The following is a 26,120-nucleotide window of genomic DNA, read 5'->3' on the forward strand; positions in this document are numbered from 1 at the left end:
GCAGACATGATGTCCTGGTGCCACTGCCGGGCGCTTCTGGCGCCCTTTCAGCAGTGCCAGAAGGAGCTCTGTTTTGGAGCTCCTTCTGTCGTGCGTATCACTGGTGCGGCCTTTAAATGGCTGCAACAGCGATACAGAGAGAGGCTGAGGGGCCCCTTACTCCCTTTCCTCACTGCTGTTGGGGTGTCCTTGGGGCATGAAGCCCTTTCCAGGCCACGGGGAAGTGGCGTTTTGCCGCTTCACCGAGGCCAGGAAAAGCAGCGGATCGGGGCCTCCAGGGCTGCCGCTGTGGCAGCTGTGGCCTCAATCCATCGGGGAAAGGGGCGGGTGCAGGCCGCCCCAAAGGGGCAGTCTGTATCCCACCAGTGAGACTTCATGTAACATACATTTGTGAAACAGCCTGCTCTTTGAAAATTTGTCTTGTATACAAAGATGATGAAACAGTAAGGAATCAGGAAGCTGACATTTTAAGAAAATGTGTGTGTGTGAATGTGCAAAAAAAGTTCTTTCTTCAGAAACTGTCACTTTCCGAAGAATGTGATGCAAAAATTAAACCTTGATAGGTGCTGATCTTGTCAATACATCTTTGCAATAATGACAAAGACAATCTGCAGCTTTTACTTTGGCATATATTAAAAATAACTATTTATTTCTACCAGCCCTGAATGTGTAGTTTTAAGCTGGGTGTGAAGATGGAGCTTTTGTTTTTGCCGCTGTTCTCATTTTTAAAAAGCATAGCAAATTACTTTGATATGGTACACACAACTTTCTCCAAACTGGCACCTTTCAAGTATGCTGTTGTCCATTTTGGTTGGAAATGGTTAGGGTTACAGTCCAGCACATTGACATAGCACCAAGAGAAGGTTGTTGTGCACATTTTTTTCCAAATCGGTCAATGTAATGTGTATTTTCTTGCATTTAGCATTTTTGTTCTATTTTGCAAAGTCTTAATTTTCTAGAGTGCCAGGAAATCAGGGCTCATGCTCAGGCTTTTAACTAACCTTCTAACCTTGCATCCTCAGGAGTTTTTCTTTTAAAAAATCACAAAAATGGGTGTAATTTAATTGCCATCAATGTAAAACAAGCTGTGCAGTAATTTCTTTCTTGTTGTCCCTCCGGGCATTTGAAATGCCTCAGTCCTTCATAGAAAATGAAATCACTGTTTGCTGATTGCATCTAAGAGAGAGCAGACAATCTCAGTAAGTGCTGAAGGTTCAAACACATATGCAGATTGCTTCGGCTGATAAAATCAAGTTACAAAGTCAGATCACGTGAGATTCAAACAAAAAAGAAAAAAGATAGCATGGTTTGGATTCTGTTGGTCAGTCCCAACTAGAGTAGATTAATTGTATGGTTGAGTGATGAGTCAACACATAGGTAAATATAAATGATTTGATGGCTCTACTCTAGTTCAGACTAACTACAGGATTTAGGCTTCATCTTATTTTGGTCAAGAGGGATTAACAAATCAGCATGCTCTTCTGACCAAGTTCCTAAGAATCCAAGGATTCAAGAGGCCAGAAGGAGATCACAGAACTTTGCCAATACAATGCTCATATGAACGAAGGAGAAAGAGACATGAAATTATACCAACAGCAAACATCCAAAAAAAGTGTCTAGATAATTTCACAGGGAAATATTTTTGAACTAGGGAGAAGGGAATTGTAATATCACTGAATCTCTGTTTTCTGAAGGCATAAATTTGAGCTTTTGAAAAGCCACTCAGGGACAATAACACTACAGGTAAGACTTCCATTTCCTAGATTAAGGCTGCATCCACATGGTAGGAATAATCCAGATTGACACCACTTTAACTGCCATGGCTCAATGCTATGGAATTCCAAGAATTGTAGTTTATTGTGGTACCAGAGTTCTCTGACAGAGAAGGCTAAATGTCTCACAAAACGACAATTCCAGAATTCCATAGCTTTGAGCCATGGCACTTAAAGTGGTGTCAATCTGGATTATTTCTGCTGTGTGGATGCAGCCTATCAAAGATAGAATTTCTAACCTATATCTCAAAAAACCCTTCTTCAGTGAAAGTACTGTAGTGGGTTTTCTCTTAACAGAAATACTGGTTCTCGGGGTGAATTTTCATTGAGACCATAACAAAGTGGAAATTGGTGAAATTCATCCTCCATGTGGTTCCATTAAGTGACACACTCCACTGCTGCTGTCTGCACTTTTAAAAGCTAGCACATTGGATGCAAATCCACATTTAACTTAACATCTTGTGTGAACCTAAGACAAACTGTGCTTGCTGGCTCCTAATCTGCCCTTTCAAATTAGAAGCCAATAAAATCAAGTTGGCCAGACTTCAACATTCACAGCTAGCACAGTGCGTGCTTCTTAAGCCCTCTTTTTATAATAGTCACTTTAAAAAAAAGATATTCTTGCCTTGCCTTAATGAGACTTGGCTATTGGAAATATCTGCTGATGGGAAAGTGTCTAGAGGGGGATTGAGATGAGCAATCTAGTAAATAATCTCACGGGAATTCTAGATGATTCAATCAGAATCATAGTTGACAGAAATGCAGCCTCCGGAATCATTTCCCAATAATTTATCCCTTTGTTTCAAATTCTTATTTTCTCACAGCTTCACTCTGACCAGGACAGAGGAGATGGTTCGCTTAAATACATCCTTTCTGGAGATGGAGCAGGAGACCTTTTCATTATCAATGAAAACACTGGGGACATTCAGGCTACAAGGAGACTAGACAGGGAAGAGAAACCTGTTTACATTCTTCGCGCTCAGGCTATCAACAAAAGGACTGGAAGACCAGTGGAGCCAGAGTCAGAGTTCATCATTAAGATCCACGATATCAATGATAATGAGCCACTGTTTACAAAGGACCTTTACAATGCTAGCGTTCCAGAAATGTCTGATGTAGGTAGGTGTCAGATCAGTCAACAATGCAGACACTGGTTTTCTGCTAGATGGTCTATAGGCATTTCTGGATTTTCTAGGTTTCATCAAATTGTAAAGCATGGTTCTATTCAGCCTATTCAGTGATGGCAAACCTGTGGCATGTGTACCAGATGTGGCACTCAGAGCCCTCTCTGTGGGCACATGTGCCATCGTCCCAGCACAGAGTTTGTTACTAGAAAGCCAGAGGGACATGGCACTTGGCAATAAATAAGTGGGTTTTGGGTTGCAGTTTGGGCACTTGGCCTCGAAAAGGTTCACCATCACTGGCCTATATTATTGGCATGCCATGTGGAATAAACCCCTCTTGGTAGTTTGAGAGAAACAACGAGGGTCTAGAGCAAGGACAGCCAAACAATGGATCCACATGTTTTGACATGTAATGTGAGGCTCAAGAAAACATGTTGGCTGAGCTCCTTTTTGCATTACAATTCCTATAAAATGTAAATTTAAAAAACCAAGATTTATAATTATTTACTGGATATAAACTGAGAGCCCACTGGATTAAAACATAAGTTTAATGTTCAGGGTGGCTAAATATATTTAAGAATTTAAATCCTAATTTTAATGCAAGACTTGAGTCAGAGATTACAAAAATTTTGGATTAGTAAGGATTTACTGTTGGTTTACATATTTTTCTCCTTGTTTTGACTAGATATTTACCAAGTCAAATAAATATCATTCCAAATATCTGTTTTTACCCCGACTATTTTTATTTCAGCAATTTCATTTAATGTTAATAGAATGCAAATTTGCACATTTTTCTTAGATGCTTCCAAAGTTCAGTACTGTATTAAATACACCCAATATAGTTAAAATACCACTCGGCCAGGATTTTGAAAACATTTGCTTTCAAAATGTGTACTTTGTGATTTTAGTAGCTAATACAAAATAACAGTTGTATAAATACTACACACATGAATAAGTACTATTTTGCGCACATATTTCTTTTTAAAAATATTTTATTACAGTTTTCAAAAGTACACTAAAGCGTACCAAAATAGAAAGTAAAAGGGGAAAAAAAGAAAATACAAAAGAGGAAGAGAAAGTAAGAAATAGAAACAAACTAAACAGAGGGGAAAAGATGACACCGGATTTTCCTTATGATGGTTATTAACACATACAATTATTCATAGCTTCTCTAACTAACAATATAAGGACTCAGTTATTCCAATAACATATTCTCAATAATTATCGAAATCACAGGTTGCCATTTTTTTCAGTCATTTTTTACAAACAGCTTGTAACAGTACACCATACATGTGCATGCATTTCTTAATAATTATAAAAAAATGTGTAACAAAATGTGCATGTAACAGTAACAATGTTTGTGTAATATTTGTTCATGTTTTCTGGCCCTAAAGCATCTGAGGTTTATTATATGGGCTTCTACATTAAGTAAGCCTGGCCACCCTTGCTATAAAGAGATGATGCAGTCAACCCAAATGATCTTATATCAAGGGATAATGAGGACAGGGCACATGGATCCATGAGAGAAGCTAGTTGTTTGTAATCTCCTGCCAGGATTGTACCTGCACCCAGTTTAAAAACTCTCCCTAACCAATTAGAAGGATGTTACAAATTCCCAGCTCCCTCATGGTTACATGCAAATCATAGTAAGTTACCATCATATATGTCAACCAAATATTCATCTGCTATTTGCTGATATATCTTCATATGCATATCACCTTGTAGGATCATGTGAGGTTTCATTGTAGTATAGTATTCTTTTTTCCAGTAGTGACCAGCAGGATACTTTTGAAAGCTCTAAAGCAATGGCACAAGGATACTAGATTTCCATGGCTTTAAGTCCCCCACATCTGGAACTCAGATCTGGCATAATTCTATAGTACCTGGAGGATCAATTTGTTAAATGCATGGCTAATAGCCATGAGTAGACCTGTCCTTTAATGCACACAATCCTTTTCAAAGCCCACCTAGATTGGCAGCTGCAGATGCAACTATTCTGTTCTCAAATATAATTTGAGAATAATAATTTCCAGTTTTCTTCCTGTTGTGCAGAAAACAAATATTTTTTCATATGTTCCAAAGTGTTTTGAAAAATCATTCTGCACAGAAAAAAGGTGTAAGTTTTTTTGCATGAGAAGTGTGGGGGTTGCACAAAAAAATACTGTTTCCAGGCAATAAACAGGAATCTTGCATGATGAAAATGTACCCCCTTTTTTTGGCGTGTGTGTGTGTGTGTGTATGTATGTATTCGGTACAGTTTTTATTGTGTGAGATTTTTGTTCACATTTGCTGGGTTTTGTGTAAAAAAAAGCAGTCTTGGACAGAAACACAAAATTGCTAAAATTACTTATTGTTTGCTTCAAGAAGGAACAGGCTGCATCTGCACTGTTAAAATAATCCAAGTAGACACAACTTTAACTATCATGGCTCAATGCTATGGAATTCTGGGATTTGTCATTTGTGGTGGCACTAGTGTTCTCTGACAGAGGAGCCTAAATGTCTCACAAAACTACAATTCCCAAAATTTCATAGTATTCAATCATGGCAGTTAACATGGTGTCAACCTGAATTATTTCTGTAGTGCAGATGCAGCCTTAGGGATGAGTTACATCTCTACAAGGTATGTCTGCTTTGACCCTGGAATGCCATTTTAAACAGGATAAACAATTTTCAGCTCCATATTTCAGGGAGACTTCCACATGATTTTTTTGTAAATTATGCAAGGTACATAAGCCAGGACAAATATTCATATATGAATGAAGAAACCTTGCTGTAGATCTTGACCTGCCTCCCAAATCTATTTCTAGCCTCTGCCCCCTGAAACCCCTTGGAAATGGAAACTCTAGGTAATGAGTGCATGCATCCGGCTGGAAGGAAGAGTGACAATTTTAAATGATGTCCTTTGGCCAAACAGCATATTTTTTCTATATTTTATGACTGCAGGTACATTTGTTGTGCAAGTCACAGCAACTGACGCCGATGACCCTACGTACGGGAACAGCGCAAGAGTGGTCTACAGCATTCTCCAGGGGCAGCCATATTTTTCCGTTGAGTCTGAATCAGGTCAGGAGACCTTAATCTGTCATTCTCTGACAACCTCCATAATTTAAAATGACAAGCTAAGTTAAACTAGGACATATTAGGCAAATTCTGCAAAAAACTTCCATTTGACTTGGTGCAGAAGGCCCAATGGAGTGATAAATCTACAAACATAACCTATTATTTTCATCTCAGGGTATGTGCATTTTTAACGTGGTAAACAGGAACTGTAAGGACCAGCTTTCCACTCATTTAAAAAAACCAACCATTGGGCATATTTAGGATTCTTTCATTAAAAGCAGTACTTTTGATTGCTTAGGTGCGGGGAAAGAAAAGAAAGAAGACAGGGGAATTTGTGCCATGGCTCACATCCTGGTATGCAGACAGTCAAGCATCTCCAGTTAAATTTAGGGATGGAGAAAATCCATTGGTTCTGTTTCTTCCCAAATTCCAATTTTGAGATATCTCAAGTTCTTTCAGTCGCAAATGTGAAGAAAATTGCAAATGTTGATATACCGGTATAGCCCCACCCTCCAAAGTAACCTTTTATAAAAATCTCTCCCATTTGGACCAACCAAATTTAATAGCTACAGCTATTCCTAGTGTGGAGAGGGCCCTGTTATACTTGTTTCCTGTACTCAGTGTTTACTCACAACTTACTAGAGATAAGAAATTATTTTTGTTTTGTTTTTTCAGGGGGGAGGGGGAGATGTGGCATTGTTAATTCAGCACCAGGTTGGTCGAATACACAGGAACTAAAATCCACACATTTTAATGTTTCTTTTTGGACCCTGAATAAATGAAACAGTTAACTCCTGCCTCCATTTTTTCCCTTTCTCTCATATTTTACTTATTTATTTATTTACATCTAAAGCTGTTTCATTTCTGCATACAAAGAAGTGTGCAAATTTTGATAAAATCTTCACCAAAATGAACAGAAACAAAATCCTTGCCTTAGCTGAGGCTGTAATGCAAAGCCTCCTCATTTTGATTCTAAGACACATGAGAGTATGAGTGAACCCTGGGAACCTGGTTTTAGTAGATAAATAAGTGGGAACGACTTACGGGAATTGCAAAAAAAATGTTGCAGTTTGGAGTGCTCCCGATTCAGTATTTCAGCCAATCCATTCCTCAGTTTTCCAATCCTACTCCAACACTGAGTTAGTATTTGATGGGCACTAAGCATGTTCAGTCCTAATTGAGTGGTTTTGTGGTATCCCCTGCACAGTTCTTTTTTCAAGGGGTATTTTAAACCCCTGCAAGCAGTGGAATCCCCTTGAGCTTGCTGATACATCACCTCTTCACCCAAGCAGTATCATTTTGGCTTTATCAGAAATGACTCTCCCAGCCTGAACAGAAAGAAGAGTGATGGGAGCAACTCTGCAAAGACAATGAAAATCTCTTAGGAGAGCCAACAGGAATTTTTAACTTCTCTCCTGTGCTTTCTTTTTTCAAATGTATAGAAAAGCTGCTTAGGAACTTGCTATGTTCCAGCAAATTTCTTTCTGTTTCTTGTTTGTGTACTCTATATTGAATGAAACCTTGCTAAAGCCAGCCCAATTGCTTTTGCCCAGCATGTCGAAATAAAACCTGGAGGGGAAAAATGGGTGTGGGAAAACACACAAAGACACAAGAAAGTAAGCAGTGTGTGGTGTGCAGGGAGGAGGGAATTATGCTGCCTTTAGAAACTCAAAAGATTTTAGCATGAGATTAATAGGCCGATAAAAGAATGGTACAAACCAGCAACACATGCAGACAGCTTGCGTGCTTTTCTTCCTCTGTAGCGGCTGTTGCTGACAAGGTGACAGTTACACAAGCAAAGGCACTAGATAAAGTTAAGCAAGGCTGTAATTTAGTGCAGCAACTCGGCAACAGTTAAATATTTACAACAGGGTAACTGCAGCAATTGCTTACTGGCTGTAGTCAAGAGGATAAGGCAGAGAGGTAAATTTATTCTGCAAGGTTTCTAGGCTGCTTTTCTATTTTGTGCAAATATTTTTTTGAAAATGTGTCATAAAACATATAGACTGCTTCCCAAACTTTAAATTATATTGGAGAAGATAAGCACATATCAGGAACGGCTTTTAAACCAAAAAGTCTTTTAACAAAACATATGAGCACATACAGACAGGCCAAAATAAAGCTGCTTCGGGTCACTTTGGAGGTATGCTGTTTAAATGAGGCATGCATCCTAAGAGGCCAGAAGCCTCACCAAAGCCATGCTCCACTCCTAAGGACTGGAGTGCAGCTTTGGCACAGCTTCTGGCCTCTTAATATGTGTGTGTCATTTAAAAAACATACCTCCAAACTGACCCACAGCAGCTTTATTTTGGCCTGCCTGTATGGGCCCATATATTTATGCTTGGCCATGAAACACACTGGGTGACCTTGGGCAAGTCACATGCTCTCAGCCTCAGGGGAAGGCAATGGCAAAGCTCCTCTACACAATTATTGCCAAGAAAACCATATGATGGGTTTGCCTTACGGTCACCATAAATCAGAAGTGACTTGAAGGCACACAACAACACACATTCGTGCACCTCACAACAAGTGGCCAGGGAGGCTTATGCCCCCTCTAAACTTAGGCTTGGGGGCGGGGGCTGAGATCCTCCTGAATTGGTAAGCTGCTCTGATAGGCTTGGCTGAAGAGGGGGTATAAATGAATTATTATTATTATTATTATTATTATTATTATTAGGCACTAAGGATCAGGACCACCAACACTCCTATGTGGTTGAGCTAATTACCAACCTCATTTACAGCCATTTTATCATTTCCTTAATGGGATTGTATATACTTTCCTTCTTCCTTTATATATTAATTTTATGCTTTAAACATTGATATAATATTTCATTTATTATTTTATAGTAACATCCAAAATCCACAAAACAATGATACCTTTACTAGGCAAACCAAAATGCACAAAATACATGTTACAAGTTTTCAAGATTGTCGCAATAAAGAGGTATCACTGTTTTATGGATTTTGGATGTCATTGTACTTTGTATATGGCCAACATGGCTCCCCCTGTATACTTATTATTTTGTCATTGCAGTCATGGTAGTCACCTTGTTATCAGCTTTAGTTAGTGGCATTATTGTTATTATTATTATTATTGTTATTGTTATTATTATTCACTGTATTCTGTGTTTTTACTGTTTTGTAAAAATATATATGCAGGTACACAAAATTCATAATGTCTGCCAGACTTGAGCCTTTCCCCACATTAAAAACAGTTCTGGGGTCCCTGTACATTTTATTTCCCACTGAAGGCTGCATGAAAGGAATAAGACGCATGAAGCAAGGAAATATCAGAGTTGTAGCACCACAAAAGATCAGCAATACTGCTTTCATACTTGGATGTTGCTTCATATATCTAGTGCCCCCTCCCCGAAAAATGAGCAGAAGGGCTCCCAAATGCAACAGGGCAGGCTTACCACATGTTCTTGTAAATGAAGTAATAGATAGTGACCAAAGGTCAGTGGAGGACTTGAAACCATTAAGCTCGGAATCTAAAATGCATAGCTACCTTGCTAAAGAAAAAAATGACTAAATCCCTTTGTTTAACTACATCTTTTTCAAAAGGGATGTCTAGAAAAGAACTCCACTCACTGATAAGAAGCTCCGAAAAGAAGGTAGGACCACACCAAGACATTTTTTGCCACCCAAGTAAGACAGGCTAAAGCTGCCACCAAATCTCCTTCACATCAAATAGTACCTGAAATCAGTCACATCAGTCACCTTTCACAGTACACAATTATAGCACTGTGATTCTACTTTAACTAAGGGCAGCAATCTATACAAACCTGGGGGCTTGTAGTTTGGTGAGGCACTAGCGCTCTCTGGCTGAGAATTCTAAATACCTTTTCCAAAACAGCTAATCACAGATTTCTATAGGAAATTGTTATGGCAGCTAAAGGAATCATAGTGGTATAACTGTGTGATTTGACAGGGCCCAAGGATCAAACAAATTATCATAAGTACCTCTTCCATCACTGGCAATAAAAAAATGCAACAATAACAAGTAAATAATTACATTTCCTCCCTTTAAAGATCGACTACTCAAGGTGAGAGCCTTACCCAGCTTAATGGCTGAACTAGGCCTACAGAGAGGTTCATATAGGGGGAGATATGTTATTGAGTGTAGGTGTTTTCCAACACACCCACAAAAATCAGTATTTTCGGTAATGTCCTTAATTTTCTCATTTCCAGGCATCATCAAAACAGCTTTGCTGAACATGGATCGAGAAAACAGAGAGCAATACCAAGTGGTCATCCAGGCAAAAGACATGGGAGGTCAGATGGGTGGATTATCAGGAACCACTACAGTGAATATCACACTGACTGATGTCAATGACAATCCACCTCGCTTCCCTCAGAGTAAGGAATATTTAATTATCCTAATTTATTTAGCTAAATCTACTTATCAGCTCTTCAGTCAGATGATGTGAACTTCATGAGTGCACCATGGCTTCATAGTTATACTTAAACATGTTGAAGAAGATTGTTATTATTTGAGGGGAAATGAGTTTTACATCATATTAGAAAGAATTGCTTAGTGGCATATTTTGAAGGGCAAACACACGGAATAGCCTTCTCCATAGGTGCCCCCTGCCAGGAAAATCCCAAAATTTGGAAGTTATATTCATCTGCATCAGCAGACCAGCTCTTGTAGTTTTCATCTCTACCAGCAGCAGGTAACACTAATGAATCTTTTTAACTGTCCATTCAAAACCAAGCCACCATCAAATACTTTTAATTACAACAGAGATAGTTCACAGCTATCTCTTCTTGCTGGGAATATCCATACTCCACACTCAAAGCTAAAGACAATCTTAGTTAGTGGCAGAAAACAGCAGCATTCCTGCTACTCAAAACATTGGGGTTCTTTGACCTTGCAAATTGTGGCTCCAAAACACCATGTTGGCAATGCACGTGCACAAACCCATTACAACTTTTTAAAAAACATAAAATAATCAGTGTGATAACATGTGATATAGAACTTAGCTGCTTGGAAATGGCATATTTTAATTAAATATAGACACACTGTGAAGTGAGGAGACAGCAATTGCCCAATAAGATGGCCAGTTAGGCAGAAGGCTGAACCATTGAGATCCTTCTCAGATATATTATAAATATTATAAAATGCCTAGGAAAGTCTAACAAAGTAGAGCAAAGGGATGCTTTGGAAATTGTCCCACTTTGGGGGGGGGGGGGACACCAGACTCCTCGCTAGCATCATGCTCTTCTTTGTTAGACCTCTCCCTTGTGGTCACCTGCCGCTTTTGTATCACTTCTCTTGGAGTGTCTGTAAGTTTCTCCCAGGCTAGCCATCTTGTTGGGCAGTTGTCTCTCATAACCTGTGACTTCTTGTGCCACTGACCCCAAATTAATGCAAGTTGACACGATCACCTTATTAAGCCTTTGTAACCTAGAAAGAAGACTATTCCCTCAGCTGTACTGCCCAGATAATGAGAGAAACCCCATTATAACACACACACTTCTAGTCATGTTTGTAAACATGTACCTGAAACTGTAGGAGAAAAATTGGAAGAAATCTGATTCTGAGTTGGGATTTCTGCCTAATTTTTGATCACCATATGGAGGGCAAAACTATGTCAATTTAGAGAAATAAAACAGATTGATAATTTATCATGGCCAGAAAGATATCTATTCTTTGTTCAGAATTGGTTTCCTTAATACAGAATTTCAATATTCCCCTCCTTCCCTCAAGGGAAACTGCAACCCTTTTTAGTTTCACTGCCTTACTCCTTTTTATTATTATTCTATTTTTCCTGCCATTAAAGATACTGATTAGTTCCAATAAGCTTTCTGTTGATGACAATTGCCAATTACATCTAAGCTGGTTTCTCTTCACCTCTGTCTAGTGCCTGTGGTATTATAAAGCATGATTTAAGAGTCAAAAGAAATTACAGTGAGATCAATTGTGTTACAATGGGAGGAAAATTAGTCCAGTTGTTATTCTGCATGTGTTGCGAATATTTCTATGTACTTTCTTTTCAATGACAGCTGGTCCCTGCTGGGGGTGGTGGGGCAGAGGGCAGTGTCACCCAAGATGGAGCAGTCTTTTGAATACACACCACTTCGCCAAAGGGGAAACTGTAGTGCATGAACATTAAGACTGTGAGTGCAAAGCAGGCATGAGAATTCTCAATGTTCAGCCCCCTGAACACTCCTTTGGACCTACATTTCTTCTTTTAAGCAACAACTCCCACTACACAGAAGAGCAAGTGACTTGCTGCTAATAAATGCAATGCAATATGGGGAATCAGCATAGCCACACAAATAATTGATGGCAACAACAGCAAGAACAGTGATAATAGCAATCACCCATGGCAACCCATTGCTAAAATGGGCACTAAGAACATCCCTGCAAAACTGAGAGGAGAGACTACTGCATGCTCGTTATCAGTAACAATCCACATAGAAAAGCAATGCTACTGATCTTGCCTGTCTTCCTATAACTAGCAGTGTAGCGGATGTCTGGGACAGACAAGAAGAGAAGAGGGAGCACTTCCAAGGCATTACTGCATTAATATTTCTGGATAGAATCCAATTGGTAGTGCCAACTGGAAAGGATCAACAATGAACTAGAAAGAATGAACATTGTTTCAGTAGATCCCACTGAATCCATTGTTTCAGTGAATCTTTATCAGTTGATACAACCAACTAGATTTAGGCCTTGTAATGCTGAATTAAGATCAGGGGAGATTGGATTTAATTCAAATGATGGCAATGGGTGGTGAGGCAGGGGTTTACTGCCATAATAATCCATATTAATATCACACTGCTTTTATTGCTTTCATTTGTATGAAATTTGATTCTATCCTGTGTTTGTTAGCTTTTTCAATCCTCACCATGAAGATTTTCTTTAGTATATTATCCTGGGAACCGTGCAATACAATGTCACAAAAACCTCCCTGTAGAAAGCTTGCATGTTAATAAAAAGGCCTGGAACTTTCTGATAAGGTGTTGTTGAAGCATTCTGAAATAGCACTAGCCAGGAAGATTGCACCAGGTGCTTTCCTCCCAGAAAAAATACTGTAACTGTGGACCTAAAACAACACAAAGTTCTATGTATTTTAAGAGGTGGTAAGGGTTTTTGCTTTGTTATATTTTTACCCATTTGAGGAATAGCTCATAATATAGGGCAAACATCAGCCTGTGGGTAGAAGAAGTAGGAAATGCCTGTTGACATGAGTAGGCCATAATGTGAGAAGCAACTCTGTGGCCCCAAGAAAACTGCACATTTCCAGCCACTGGCTTCGCACATACTCTGAGACAATGATGAAGAATTACAATGACCAAAACGTCCCCAAGACAATCTCTCTGGGTCATTTGTAGTACAGCATCTTAACAGGGTTTGGGCTATACTAAGACTTGTGTCACTATGTCACATTGGGCAACAGCTGTTTGCTTTGTTTTATTCTCTTTCATTGACAGTATAGATGCTTTTAGTTTTCCATCTTCCTTCTGGGGAATACAGCTCCCTAAATATTATCACAAGGGAATTTACTAAAATCAGTTGTGAAGAGAGGTGTAACACAAAAGCTTGCTACAGTATGAAATAGGCCTGATTTAAACAAAGCAAGATGGACATTAAGCACTTCTTCATGGTAGGTTCCACACATTTTTTATGACTATCCTGTTTGCTGGCCTGTAGACAAATGGATGGTTTAGTTTTGAGTCTGCAAATGAGCAGCATGTAGTTCTGTCTGAGGTGCCAGGCCAGGCTCAGCAGCTTTCTACATCATCCTTACATCATCTGACTAGTATCAAGCTGATGTCTGTAATATCACCCTCTAGTCAGTGATGTCAACGTAGTTCAATCTTCCCACTTATAATCTACCATTCTGGTACAGAAAATAAAGTGCATTTTACATTACCATTATAGTCTACAGTTTGACATCATGGTGCCATAAACTAGGACAGTTCAAGAATTGCTAGTCCACATGAGGCTTGCATGGTGAGGATCCATGGCCATAAAGACACTTTGGGAGAGAGGGCTCTAATTCAGTTGTCACAAACATACGATTTGCATGCAGATTAATCTGTGGAGTGTCCTCCTCATAATAGCTGGGAAAGACCTCTCTCTGAAATCTTGGAGAGGTACTTCCAGTCCATGTTAAACAGAAAGAGCAGAAAGAAGGTCTGGATCTACTAGTAGATCTGTATGTGACTTATGGTAGATGGTCAAGGATCTCTATTTTTACCTTATTTTGTGAGTTTTAAAAGCTTGCATCAAATGGGAATACCAATAAACTCCTCCTATGTTGACCTTTCTACCATAAAGCAATTAATACAACAAAGAAAAGGAAAGACAAGGACATGGAACTGGTTCTTGTTCAAACTCCCTTGTTGTCTTTCTGTGCCTTCTGACTGTGACTTCTTTGTGATTTCTGATTTTCTGCTTTCTGACTTCTGATGACATTAAGGCTTTCTATCATAGGGGTTTTTTTTGTTGTTGTTGTTGTTTTGCAGAATTTGTTCAAAGCAGATTTACCCTTACCTTCATCTGAAGCTGGGAGTGTGTGACTTGCCCAAGATCACCCCATGAGTTTCCATGGCCAAGCAGGGATTCAAACCCTGGTCTCCCAGTCCAACACTCAAACCACTGTACCATGTTGGCTCTCCCTATTTTTATATAGATTATAATATTATAATAATAGAATTGATTGGCAAGAATAATTGACATCTAAAGGTCTAACACTAGCAGCAACAAAATTGCTTTTCTCTTAATTATACTTAATTAATTATGGGTATGCATGGAAAATGACCTCACTTAAATATTGGTACTTATAACAAGTTCCTGGACTCATAATTCCTTAATTTTACATGTGTATATTTTGCAGCAGGTTCTGATTGATTGGTGTCAGGGTTGTAGAAAAGACATATATTTATATATCAAAAGCAAATCTCACAAGCCCAAGATCTCCCCACTGACAATAGTGAACTATATGAATAATGATGTGGCACTGCAAGACAGTTTACTATTATGGTGTGTCAACTCTGCATGTCTAAGAGAAGGTGCATACATTAAAAGCCCTTAATGCCAGGCCAAATGGACCATAGAATGGGCAAGAGCTTGTCCTTATAGGCACCTAGCATCTCATTTAACCCAGACACCGATAGAAAACAGGTTTACAACATCATAAATTCTCAGAAAGATGTAAATAGTCTGGATGAGGAATAATCTAGTCATCACACTGACATTATGGACAACTGAGAAAGCAAGAAAATCTGCATGTGAGTGGAGAGTTTTGAAAAATGTGAAATAATTCTGATTGTCTTGTTGAAGTTTCTGTCTGTTTATTTTAAGGTGCCTACCAATTCAAAGTCCCAGAATCTGCACCACCTGATTCACCTGTTGGCAGGATAAAGGCTAGTGATGCTGATGTGGGTCAGAATGCAGAGATGGAATACAGCATCACTGAAGGGGATGGCTCAGAGATGTTTGGTGTTATCACAGACAAGGAGACACAAGAAGGCATCATAACAGTGAAAAAGGTGCACATTTTCAAAAATGTCTGTCTGTTCTTTAGTATGTTTTGTAATATGCATTCCATTTGTCACACAGGGGGTGTCACAAAGTATTTAACTGTTTGTTAATCAAATGTACTGTGTGCTCTGCAAAGAGTAGACAGCAATAAGAAACATTTTGCTCATTATGGATGTCTGTTCAGATCTGGCTCTCATTCACATTATACCATTATGACAGTCTTTTTCCATGTTAAATTTTATGTTTGCATCCTAGTAATTCTGGGGTTTGCAGTTGGAACAGGGTGATATAAATTCTCATCCAGAGAACTTCATTAGTGTTTCACTAAGCTACACACTCCATCACTCCATAGGATGCAGCTGTTGCAGTTAAAATGGAATTATAATACTATAACTGTGTGGGGTGGAAGGGCCCCTAGTCAATTGGCCATGGAGAGCCTCAAGACACCATCTTTAACACTTACAATTTCCCTCCTCAACTCTGACCGATCAATAGCCATTGCTTCTACTCACAGTGAGTCTGGAAAAGGTTTCTTCATGACTACATCTCATCAAATATTACCTCCATGCCATTTCTCTCTCATACACACACCACTCACTTTCAGTATTTTGATCTGAGTATCAAGATTTTCTGCTATAGCCAGGGTGGAAAACTTTGGGCCGGTGCACACTAGTGGCAAAACGCCACTCCTATTTGCTGCTCAGCATTGCCGCAGCAACCAAACTGCGGGGCAACACTGCGCAGCAAAAAAGAAGCCGCCTAGAGCGGCTTCTTTTTTTACGGCATCAAAAGCAGGAAGGGGCGTCGCCATGATGCCAGTTCCTGCTAGCGACGTCTGGTCGCTGTATGGCAGCATCATCATCATGTCAGCTGCCATGATGCTGGCGTCCATACAGACTTGGTTTTCTGAGTATGCGGTTACTGCGCAGTCCGGAACCCTAGAATCAGTGTTGCCACACTGCTTCCTGCCCGTGTGTACCGGGCCTTTTTTAGATCCAGGGACCAACATTACCCAACACCACATGTTGTGCTCTGACTATTACCATGCCACTGAAATCCAGCAGCAAATTGTCCCACAAGATTTGGCAGCAAATCAGTAACAGCCACTGGGGGTGGGGGAAGCAGGAAATGCTGGTTTTAATGGGTCTTTCCTGGTTTCCTAGCAAACTATGTTTGCAGCATAAGAACACATCTAGAACAAAAAAAACCCTTTAATTTGTTTAACAGTTTGTTGCTGAAATTCAGCAGCATGCTTTGCTGCTTAATTTCAGTGGTATTCTAGGGAAAGAGATTTTGAGGCTGTATTTGGCCCCCAAAACATGGCTCACCCATACAGTGCAAAGACCAACCTTTACTCTCTCTTTCAAACACATGCATATCTCAAAATGCAACTCTTTTGAACAACATTACATCTGTTGTATGTAGGGTATGCTAGAACAGACTCATGGTCTTTGGCTTGCATATAACTTTAAACTGACAAGTGGGTAACTTTCAAGTCAGGCCCTAGCAAAGTATTTAGACTCCATGCTCTACTCTTCCCTCTCTTCTTCCTACATGACTAGGGGGAAGACTTTAACAGAGCTTAGTATCATTTTTAAATTTTGATTTAGCAATGGTTCTATAGGAATCCTAGTAAAAGCAATAGCTTTTATTGTGTGAACAAGAAAGTGAACAAGAATGAGTGAGCAAGAATTGAGTGAACAATTAAGATTAAATCCATAGGTTCAGAAACTGGATTATTAAATTATGTTATTTTGGGTTTTTTATTTTAAAAATTGCTGGTTTGAAAGTAGACTAAGCTTGGTTGTTGTTGTTTATGTGAATCCTGAATTTCCTCCTAAAGCTGCGTTTGATAAAGTGTGTAAACTAAGGAGGTAATTTGTCACTAATTTTCTTCTTGACGGAAGTACTGGGTAATTTTAGCAATTTTCTCCCCACTGCAGGAAAGTCTTTGAAAACTGCACAGTTTTCAAACACTATTTTGTTTTTTGGAACTTACCATATAAACTCATGTAGAAGTCAACCTCATGTAGAAATCGAGGGCAGTTTTTGGGGATAAAATCGTGGATTTTGATATGACGCAGGGTCAAACACTGGGGCATGTTACAAAAGATCTAAAGGGGGAAACAATGCACCACTTCCTTCCCTAAATCTCCCTCTCTGGATCTTTCCCAAGGGTCACAGTCTCGGCATGGAAAATGGGGAAACAAACCTCGGAACACACACACACACACACACTTCCCTTTACCAAAAGCATCTCCAAGGCTCATGGCTTGCAAAACAGGGTAGAACTCCCCCCCTCTCTCTGCCTTTCACCCCCAAGATTTCCAAGGATCTTGGCTTGGAAAAGGGGGTAGAAACCTCTCTCTCTCTCTCTCTCTCTCTCTCTCTCTGCCCTTAACCTCCAAGATTTCCAAGGCTTATGGCTTGGAAAAGGGGGTAAACCTCTCTCTTTCTCTCTGCCCTTCACCCCCAGGATTTCCAAGGCTCGTGGCTTGCAAATCGGGATGCAAGCCTGGGCATACTCTCTCTCCCTGTTCCTTGCCTCAGCAGCTGTTTTTTAGCTCTGACTGAGGAAGGCTGAGGGATCACACACACGCAGAGAGAGAGGAGAGCATGCGGGGATCAAATGGGGAGCCATTTAAAATTCCTGGCTACAGAGGAAAGTGGGCACTTCTTTTAGGAACTTTATAAGCAGTATTAACTTACTGTCCTATATATAAGTCTACCCATGATTTTGGAGTCCATTTTGGGGCATAAATTTCTCAACTTATAGTCGTGTATATACGGTATTCTGCACAAAAATCACATGCGGCTGTTTTGCATAGAAGAAGAAAAATATATTTTTGCACATAAAATGCTGTTTTCTGTGCAGGTAAAATTTTTGCATATAATACATTCACAAATGCAAAGATTCTCATCAATCCAGTATTCTTCTCATCAAGGTTTTTTGACACTTGAGCAACACATGCCTTTTTGCATACCAAGCATTAGGAAAAAAACACTTTGAAATGACACATGACATTGATAACACTGATGATCTTCCATGTAAAATCATGCCAGGATCCTCTTTTCCCCCATACAATATATCGTAATTAATAGTTGTGTTAGAGTGTACTCTGACCCCCCACCTGCCTTTTTAAAGAAGAATGCCTTATTAGATCATGGGTGGAAGTCATCTAATTATATGGCACCTTTGTTGTCTGAAAGTGTAACACTAATCTTATTTCCAAGCAACCTCTCTGGCAAGCTTGATAAGGTTGCACATATCAGCCTGCATCAGTCCAAGCTCAGCCAATGCAAAGGAGACATTGCATAGATTTTCAGACACACATTTTTGCCTATAGACATCAGTGTGATGATACCTGTCAGTACTTGTTCATACCGAAATGCCCCATAGGAGTTGATGGTGTTAATCAAGTAGATTTTTTATTCATGCCTGGTTCTGAGATTACTGCTTTGGTCAGGTTTCATATGACAAAAAGAATAAAAATGGAAGCTGGGTGGGTGGGTGGGTTTCTGTCTCTTCTATGCCCCCAGCCTTGCAGGATATAATCAAATATAATTGCAACTGCAGTCGGCCCTCCATATCCATTGAGTCTGCATCCAAAGATTCAAACATCCATGGCTTGAAAATGTTTTTAAAATATATAAATTCCAAAAGCAAGCCTTGATTGTGCCATTTTATGTAAGTGACACCCTTTTAATATGCCACTGTAGTCAATGAGACTTGAGCATCCACAGATTTTGGTATCCATGGTGGGTCCTGGATCCATATTCCAGCAGATACCAAGGGCCCACTGTACACCATGTGTTGTTTCCACCATTTCTCTGTACTAGGAAAAATATACATGGTCTGTTTCTTTTTGAGTAAATAGTATTAGAAACTTGTAGCATTTTGTAGTCTCAATTAAGTTTACAAATTTATGCAGTGACCATAGAGAAGAGCAGGTGATTCCTTGAACAGAAAGGGCCAGTCTCTAAGGACCTTATCGCACTCACAATTTTCAACGTTCTGGGGACTGGAGGAGGATGCTTGTGTGTGCACGCGTCCTGCAAAAAAAGGAGTTTATCGCACACTAAGACGTCCTCCAAGAGGCCCCGCTCCGCCCCCCGGCACACACCTGTTCGCGTCCAGTCCTGACGGGTGCCATTTTTTGCTGACGGAAGGTAATCCGTCAGGCAAAAATCATGCCTGTCAGGCCTGGACGCAAACAGGTGCGCGTAATGGGGCCTCTTGGAGGACATCTTCGTGTGCGATAAACTCCATTTTCTGCCGGACGCGCGCGCACACGAGCGTCCTCCTTCCGTCCCCAAAACGTTGAAAATTGTGTGTGCGATAAGGTCCTAAGTCAGCATCAGTCCACCAGAAAGCTAACAGTGTTCACTTGAAACCTTTCCCCTTTTCTTCCATCGACAAAACTGAGACCAGTGTTTGTTTTTCATTGTGACTGCATTGCAGCACCAACTATTTCTCCAGCCCCCAAACCAAGCCTGTAGGTTGTGTCAGAACTCAGCAGAGGCTGTCAGCGCTTGTGAGACATCAAAACCTATTGAGGCAAACATCTTCAGCAGCTTCTAAAAACATCAACTGACCATCCTGGTGCTCGTTAACAAGCAATCAAATCAAACAAACAATGGTTATCTCTTCACTTGACACAACACAATAACGTTCCTGCTAGACTGTTTTGCTGAATGTCACACTCAATTGCTTTTGACTCCACATAACATCCTCAGTTGCATTTCCAATGGGGAGCTCTCTCTGTTTCTCTCTCTCTCTCTCTCTCTCTCTCTCTCTCTCTCTCTCTCAAACACAAACAGTTCCCATAAAAAAAGGTGTGCCATTTCCCCCCTCCTAGGTGCTTTGGGGGGGGGGGGGGAGAAACACAATTCAAAGTGAGCAATTTATTTTCTTGTTTGTAAAGAAATGTTCCATTACAGTGGAAACTGTGTGAGAAGGGAGCATCCTCTCACAAACACATTTGGCAAGTGTTCATTCCAGAAAGGTGTAAGAGTGAATCTAAACCATCTTTTAGTATATCCTAACATAATTCAAGGTCACAAATCTGGATATTTCTCTTGACTGTGACAGAGCTGAATCCATTAACTCTTTTTAAAAAGTGAAAGATGACATGTACTATTGAGGATAAACCTGTCTTTCCACAACATCTCATTGCCTAAATGAGACTTCATTTCTGATTCTGGACACTGTAAATTTAAACAACAGATGGTATTACAGCTGTCTTGATGTGTGTTAACAAATTGTGTCTTCCATCATGATAAAGATGGAGCAATTAAATGGAGTGGTTGAATATATAGGTACCTCCAATTTGAGTTCACCACAGTCCCTCCTTTGAGCAGGCCCTTTCTCAAACCATGGCTGGCATATGTTTCTAGCACTTACCCATTCCAAAAGCATGAAAAAGAATAGTAAACAAAGGCAGATTCTGCTCCCCTGTCAAGACCAGGGCTCTTCCCAAATATTTTTGCTGGCTGAGAACTAGTACCAGATGGCACCAGCCCTATTCTACCTATGGAAGCCAACTAAACTGGCTGTTGAATCTTGTCCTGGTGAAGAGCAGAGCTGTGCACTCCACAGTCTGGCCTGCACTACCTAAATTAGCTTGCTGCCCTTGGATGTGGGGAAGGACTCTACCATTCACCTGCAAATCTAGCAAAAGTCTTGGTCCAGTCCTGATGAGACCAGACTGAAAAGCAATTATCGGTCATGTATAGAGGCCCAGTAGGGAGTTTGGTTAGACATATTGTTTGTCATTTCTCAGGGACTGCAAACACAAAAGCAGCACTTTCCCATTACACACTTAGAGAATGATGATCCCACTCTTATTACCATGGTTTCATCCTATGGAGTACTAGTATTTGCAGTTTAGAGAAGGGCATTTAAAATTCTCAGCCAGAGAATTTTAGAGCCTTGTTTGTTGTTCTTGTATGCCTTCAAGTCATTTCCAACTTATGCTGACCCTAAGACAAATCTATCACAGAGTTTTCAGTGGCTGAGAGAGTGTGACACGTCCAAGCTCACCCAATGGATTTTCATGGCTGAGCAGGGACTCAAACCTGATCTCCATAGTTGGGTTGAAAATGCTGCTGCTCAATGTCAGGTTGATGAATGGAAAAACATTTTTGATCCTGGACCTGATCCCGGACAAGTATGATGAATGGAGGAAGCTGGGGGGACTAATTTCTCCCAGCTTTGTCCACCTAGGTTCTCTATACAGCAGCAGGTGAGACCTGGTTGGCGGGGAGGCAGAATTGCAGTGCTATCAGGATTCCATTTCCTTTACCAGGTGCCTTGTCCCAGTAGTGTATGAGTGTGTCTACATAAAGGTTGGTGGCTAGGACAGAACAGGGATTCTGTTGGTGTAACACCCACCTCGCTGCACAACAGTCTCCCTTCCTGAGCTGGCTGAGTTGGTCTCTTCAGTGGCATTGGAGTCCCCTCAGCTTGTTGTGCTGGGGGACTTCAACATCCATGCAGAGACTGCTCTGTCAGGAGCATCTCAGGACTTCATGTCTTCCATGACAACCATGGGGCTGCCCCAAGTAATATCTGGTGCCACCCATGTTACAGGACACACTCTGGACCTGGTTTTCTGTTCGGGGCAGGATGACAGTGATCTGGGGATTGAAGAACTCTCTGAAGTTATGGACTGATCACTACCTGGTAGGGTTTAGATTCTCTGGGACTCAGAGCTTCTGCAGGGGTGTAGGGCTATTTAAGATGGTTCACCCCAGGAAACTTATGGATCTGGATGGATTCCTGATGGCTCTTGGGGATTTTAGTGAGTTTTTCGGCCTATGAGGCCCTCCATGTTATTTAACATCTATATAAAACCACTGGGAGAGGTCATCCAGAGTTTTGGGGTGAGGTGTCACCAGTATGCTGATGACACCCAACTCTATCTCTCCTTCCCATCTGATTCCAAGGAACCTGTCTCTGTACTGAATCAGTGTCTGCTGTTAGTAATGGAACAGATGAGGGCAAACAAATTGAAACTTAATCCAGACAAGATGGAGGTACTCCTGGTCAATCATAATGCAGATCAGGGAATAGGGACCTTGCCTGTGCTGGATGGGGTTATACTATCCCTGAAATCTCAGGCTCACAGCTTGGGTGTGCTCCTGAACTCGACTCTGAGCCTGGATGCCCAGGTTTCATCAGTGGCCAGGAGTGCATTTGCACAGCTAAAACTTGTGAACCAGCTACACCCATTCCTTGAGATGTCAGATCTGGCTACAGTGACACACACTTTGATTACATCCAGTTTGGACTACTGTATCACACTCTGCGTGGGGCTACCTTTGGAAACTGTTCAGAAAACACTGCAGCCAGAATGCTGACCAGGGCCAGTTATAGGGAGCATATAACTCCTTGTTGAAACAACTTCACTGGCTACTGGTTTGTTTTCGAGCACAATTCAAAGTGCTGGTTATGACCTATAAAGCCCTACACAGCTTAGGTCCAGACTATCTCCCCATATGAATCTATCAGAGCCGTAAGATCTTCAGGAGAAGGCTTTCTCTCAGTCCCATCGGCCATCACAGGCTCACCTGTTGAGGACCCAAGAGAGAGCCTTCTCGGTGGCTGCTCCTGCCCTGTGGAATGCCCTTCCTGCTTGCCTTCTGTCGGCAAGCAAATACAGCTTTATTCAGGCAGGCTTTTAATGTGTGATCATGAGATTGCTTTTTATATGGGGTGTTTGTTATATGGAGTGGGTATTGTGTTTTTATTGTGATTTTAATGTTTGTTGTTTGTATTGTTTTTATGTCAAGTTTTAATTGTTTAATTCTAACAAGTTTTTAATGTGGTTTTGTTTGTGAGTTGTTTTGGTTCCCTTCTGGGAGAATGTGGCATAGAAATTAAATAAATAAATAATAGCTGTAGTCCAACGCTCAAACCACTACACTATGCTGGCTTTTTCACCAGCCTACAAACCTCAAGATTCTTTAGGATGTAGCCATGGCAGTTAAAAATAGTTAGAAATTAATTAAATAAATAATAGTTGTAGTCCAACGCTCAAACCACTACACTATGCTGGCTTTCTCATCAGCCTCAAGATTCTTTATGATGTAGCCATGGCATTGGGGTCTAACTGTATAGTATGAAAAGGCCTAAAGTTTTTGAAGGTTTACCCCCATGCATATGTATATTTTTCCCGATGGCTCAACACTGAAAGCCCTGTACCATACACAGTCAAGTGAGACCAAAAAAACCCAAACATAACAAAACCGAATAATAAAGGAGGTCTATGAAACCTCATGGGACAACAGTCAGCAAAAAAAGCATTTACGATGCAATCCTATGCAGGTTTACTCAGAATTAAGTTCCATGGAATTTTACTGCATGGAAAGTATATTACTTTTATGTCAACATATTTGCAATCATGCTGTAAATGTTTGCTTTGAATCGTACAGCACAGAGACAGTGTATCTCAGTACCTCTTTAAATGTCAAGTCTCCCTGGAAAATCTTTATCAATTTTGTGTTGAACATGTACATTTTCTCTTCCCAGGCTTTGGATTTTGAGAAGAAGAGACAGTTTACTTTGAAAGTGGAGGCCAGCAATCCTCATGTGGATCCCAGATTCCTGTATCTGGGGCCATTCAAAGACACAACGACTGTCAGAATTCAAGTGGAGGATGTAGATGAACCTCCAGTGTTCAGTCGGCCAGCCTATATACTAGAAGTAAAAGAAGATGTCCAGATAAACTCTGTCATAGGAACTGTGACTGCCCGGGACCCTGACAGTGCAAAGAATCCTATCAAGTAAGCATATAGACTACTCAGTTTTTTATTATTTACATCTGATCCTATCATTTTTTTTTAAATATCACTCTGACCCAGCTGTTAAGAATGCCACAGATCAACCCATGAGACTAATTCTGATTCTGACTTAGAACAGAATATTTAAAGCTTTAGCTAGATGTAAACATAATGACAGGCATTTCCTGTATTCTTCCTTTGAAATGTAAATTTAGAAGAGGCTTATTGGAGAGAGAGAGCAAGAAAGCATTATCGATGAGATATTATTTTAGGAGAGTCCTGAATGAGGGAGCAAATTTAAAGAGTAATTGACAGTGCTTATGTGTCACCGAAATCTAAGGGGCAAGAGCAGATGGTTAGTCTGACCCAAAGGTCTATTCCTGTGCTCTAACTTCAGTACAGAAGTCAGCTAAATAGATATACAGTCACCCCTTGGAACTCATGGGGGATCCGTTCTGGCCCCCCTTGTGAGTTCCAAAACCCAGCATATTCAAGTCCCATAGGCTTGAATGGGGCGCATACCCCATTGGGGTTAATGACAGTCGCCTCTCCACAGATTTTCAAGTCCACGGATTTCACGTCCTCAGACTTGAAGGGGCAACTGTATTCAAAATACAAGTATTTTTACTGTTGTTATTTGACCCCATCACTGGAAGCTATATGCCCTGTACTTGCAATGTGAACAGGTAAGAAAAAGCTAGAGGGTTTGGAAATCCCAGACAGTGGAAGACAAATGTGTGCCTGAAGTGTATCTTTTCCTCACTCCACTACTTTTACAACATGATCTTTGGAGGGTTGGCACTGTCACTGGGGCTTTGTCTGCATAGGCAAAATAAAACATCCTCCCCTGTCCTCTCAGCAGGGAGCCTGGCCCAAACCCCAGTTCTGGTGCAAACAGTCTGTACAATGTTCAGTCTGTTCAACACCAAACCCAGGTATACCCCTCTTATAATGAAGTAAAATAACTCACCTTTTGTGGCAGATCTTTCTGGAAGCTCCAGAGCCTTCCATTGCAACACTGGGCAGCTGTTTACAGTGCAATCCCCTGTGTCACCCACCGCAGCTACCGATGTGGCACAACACTTGCAGTGAGGTCACATACCCTGTGATTGATGCTGGATGCCTTGTTCTGACTTCAGAGCAAGCAATGACTGGCAGCTGTGCCAGGTGTCATAGTGGGACACATGTGCAAACAGCCTCCTGCCATCACAATGAGAGTGCCAGGTAACGGAGACATCAGGGTTGCCCTTGGAAAATTCTTGCCTATGCAGCCATGGCTTAGGCAAAGTAAATAGCTGCCTCAAGTGGAAGATGCTATGAGGTGGCATAGTCAGAAAGTTGGAAAATCGGAGAGATATGTATTATGTAGGCTGACTTCCAAGGATAACTCTCTGCCTTCAGGTGTGTAATAGTGTTTCATTGTCATTGCTGAGATATTTATTTACCACTCTGAGTGGCTTTCAGAAGTTAGCCATCTTCCCCTTTCTCCCATTTTCTTTTTCCTTGTTGTATTTCTGCTGCTTTTTCAACATTTGAGGTGAACATTTTGTATAAAGAAGATGGGCTTGGTTTGTATTGTGTGTACTTCTGCTTAGAATAATTTTCATACCATACAAATTAGATGCCTGGATTTGAAGAACTGGGATCAGCCCTATTTCCTTGGAGAAGCCACTATGAAAGAGATGACTTGGAAAATTGCCAGTGCCTTTTTGACAGTTTTGACAGTTTCCCAGACCATCCCTCCCATAATCCCTTGGATATAAAAACTCTTCAGCAAGATACTGTACAGCTAGGTGGATAGAGTCAGCTTCTGTCAGGAAGTGTATACCTGGTGGTCACCTCTTCCTTTGGTAGTAACATGTAAGTTTACCAGATGGATGG

General features: G+C 40.6%; 1 protein-coding gene across 2 annotated transcripts in view; it reads left to right on the forward strand.

Moving 5' to 3' along the window:
- LOC149316961 (cadherin-6) overlaps positions 1–26,120 on the forward strand; it is a 199,253-nt gene that overhangs the window by 142,060 nt on the left and 31,073 nt on the right. For both annotated transcript variants that reach the window (XM_089516587.1, XM_089516588.1), the window contains exons 3-7: positions 2,597–2,891; positions 5,840–5,959; positions 10,148–10,315; positions 15,276–15,463; positions 23,989–24,242. In XM_089516587.1, the coding sequence (XP_089372713.1) occupies positions 2,597–2,891; positions 5,840–5,959; positions 10,148–10,315; positions 15,276–15,463; positions 23,989–24,242 (1,025 nt within the window). The remainder of the gene's footprint in view (positions 1–2,596; positions 2,892–5,839; positions 5,960–10,147; positions 10,316–15,275; positions 15,464–23,988; positions 24,243–26,120) is intronic.

This window comes from Sceloporus occidentalis, unplaced genomic scaffold, assembly GCF_023333645.1.
Source record: "Sceloporus occidentalis isolate IW3139 unplaced genomic scaffold, rSceOcc1.0.p SCAF_3, whole genome shotgun sequence".
Lineage (NCBI taxonomy): Eukaryota > Metazoa > Chordata > Lepidosauria > Squamata > Phrynosomatidae > Sceloporus > Sceloporus occidentalis.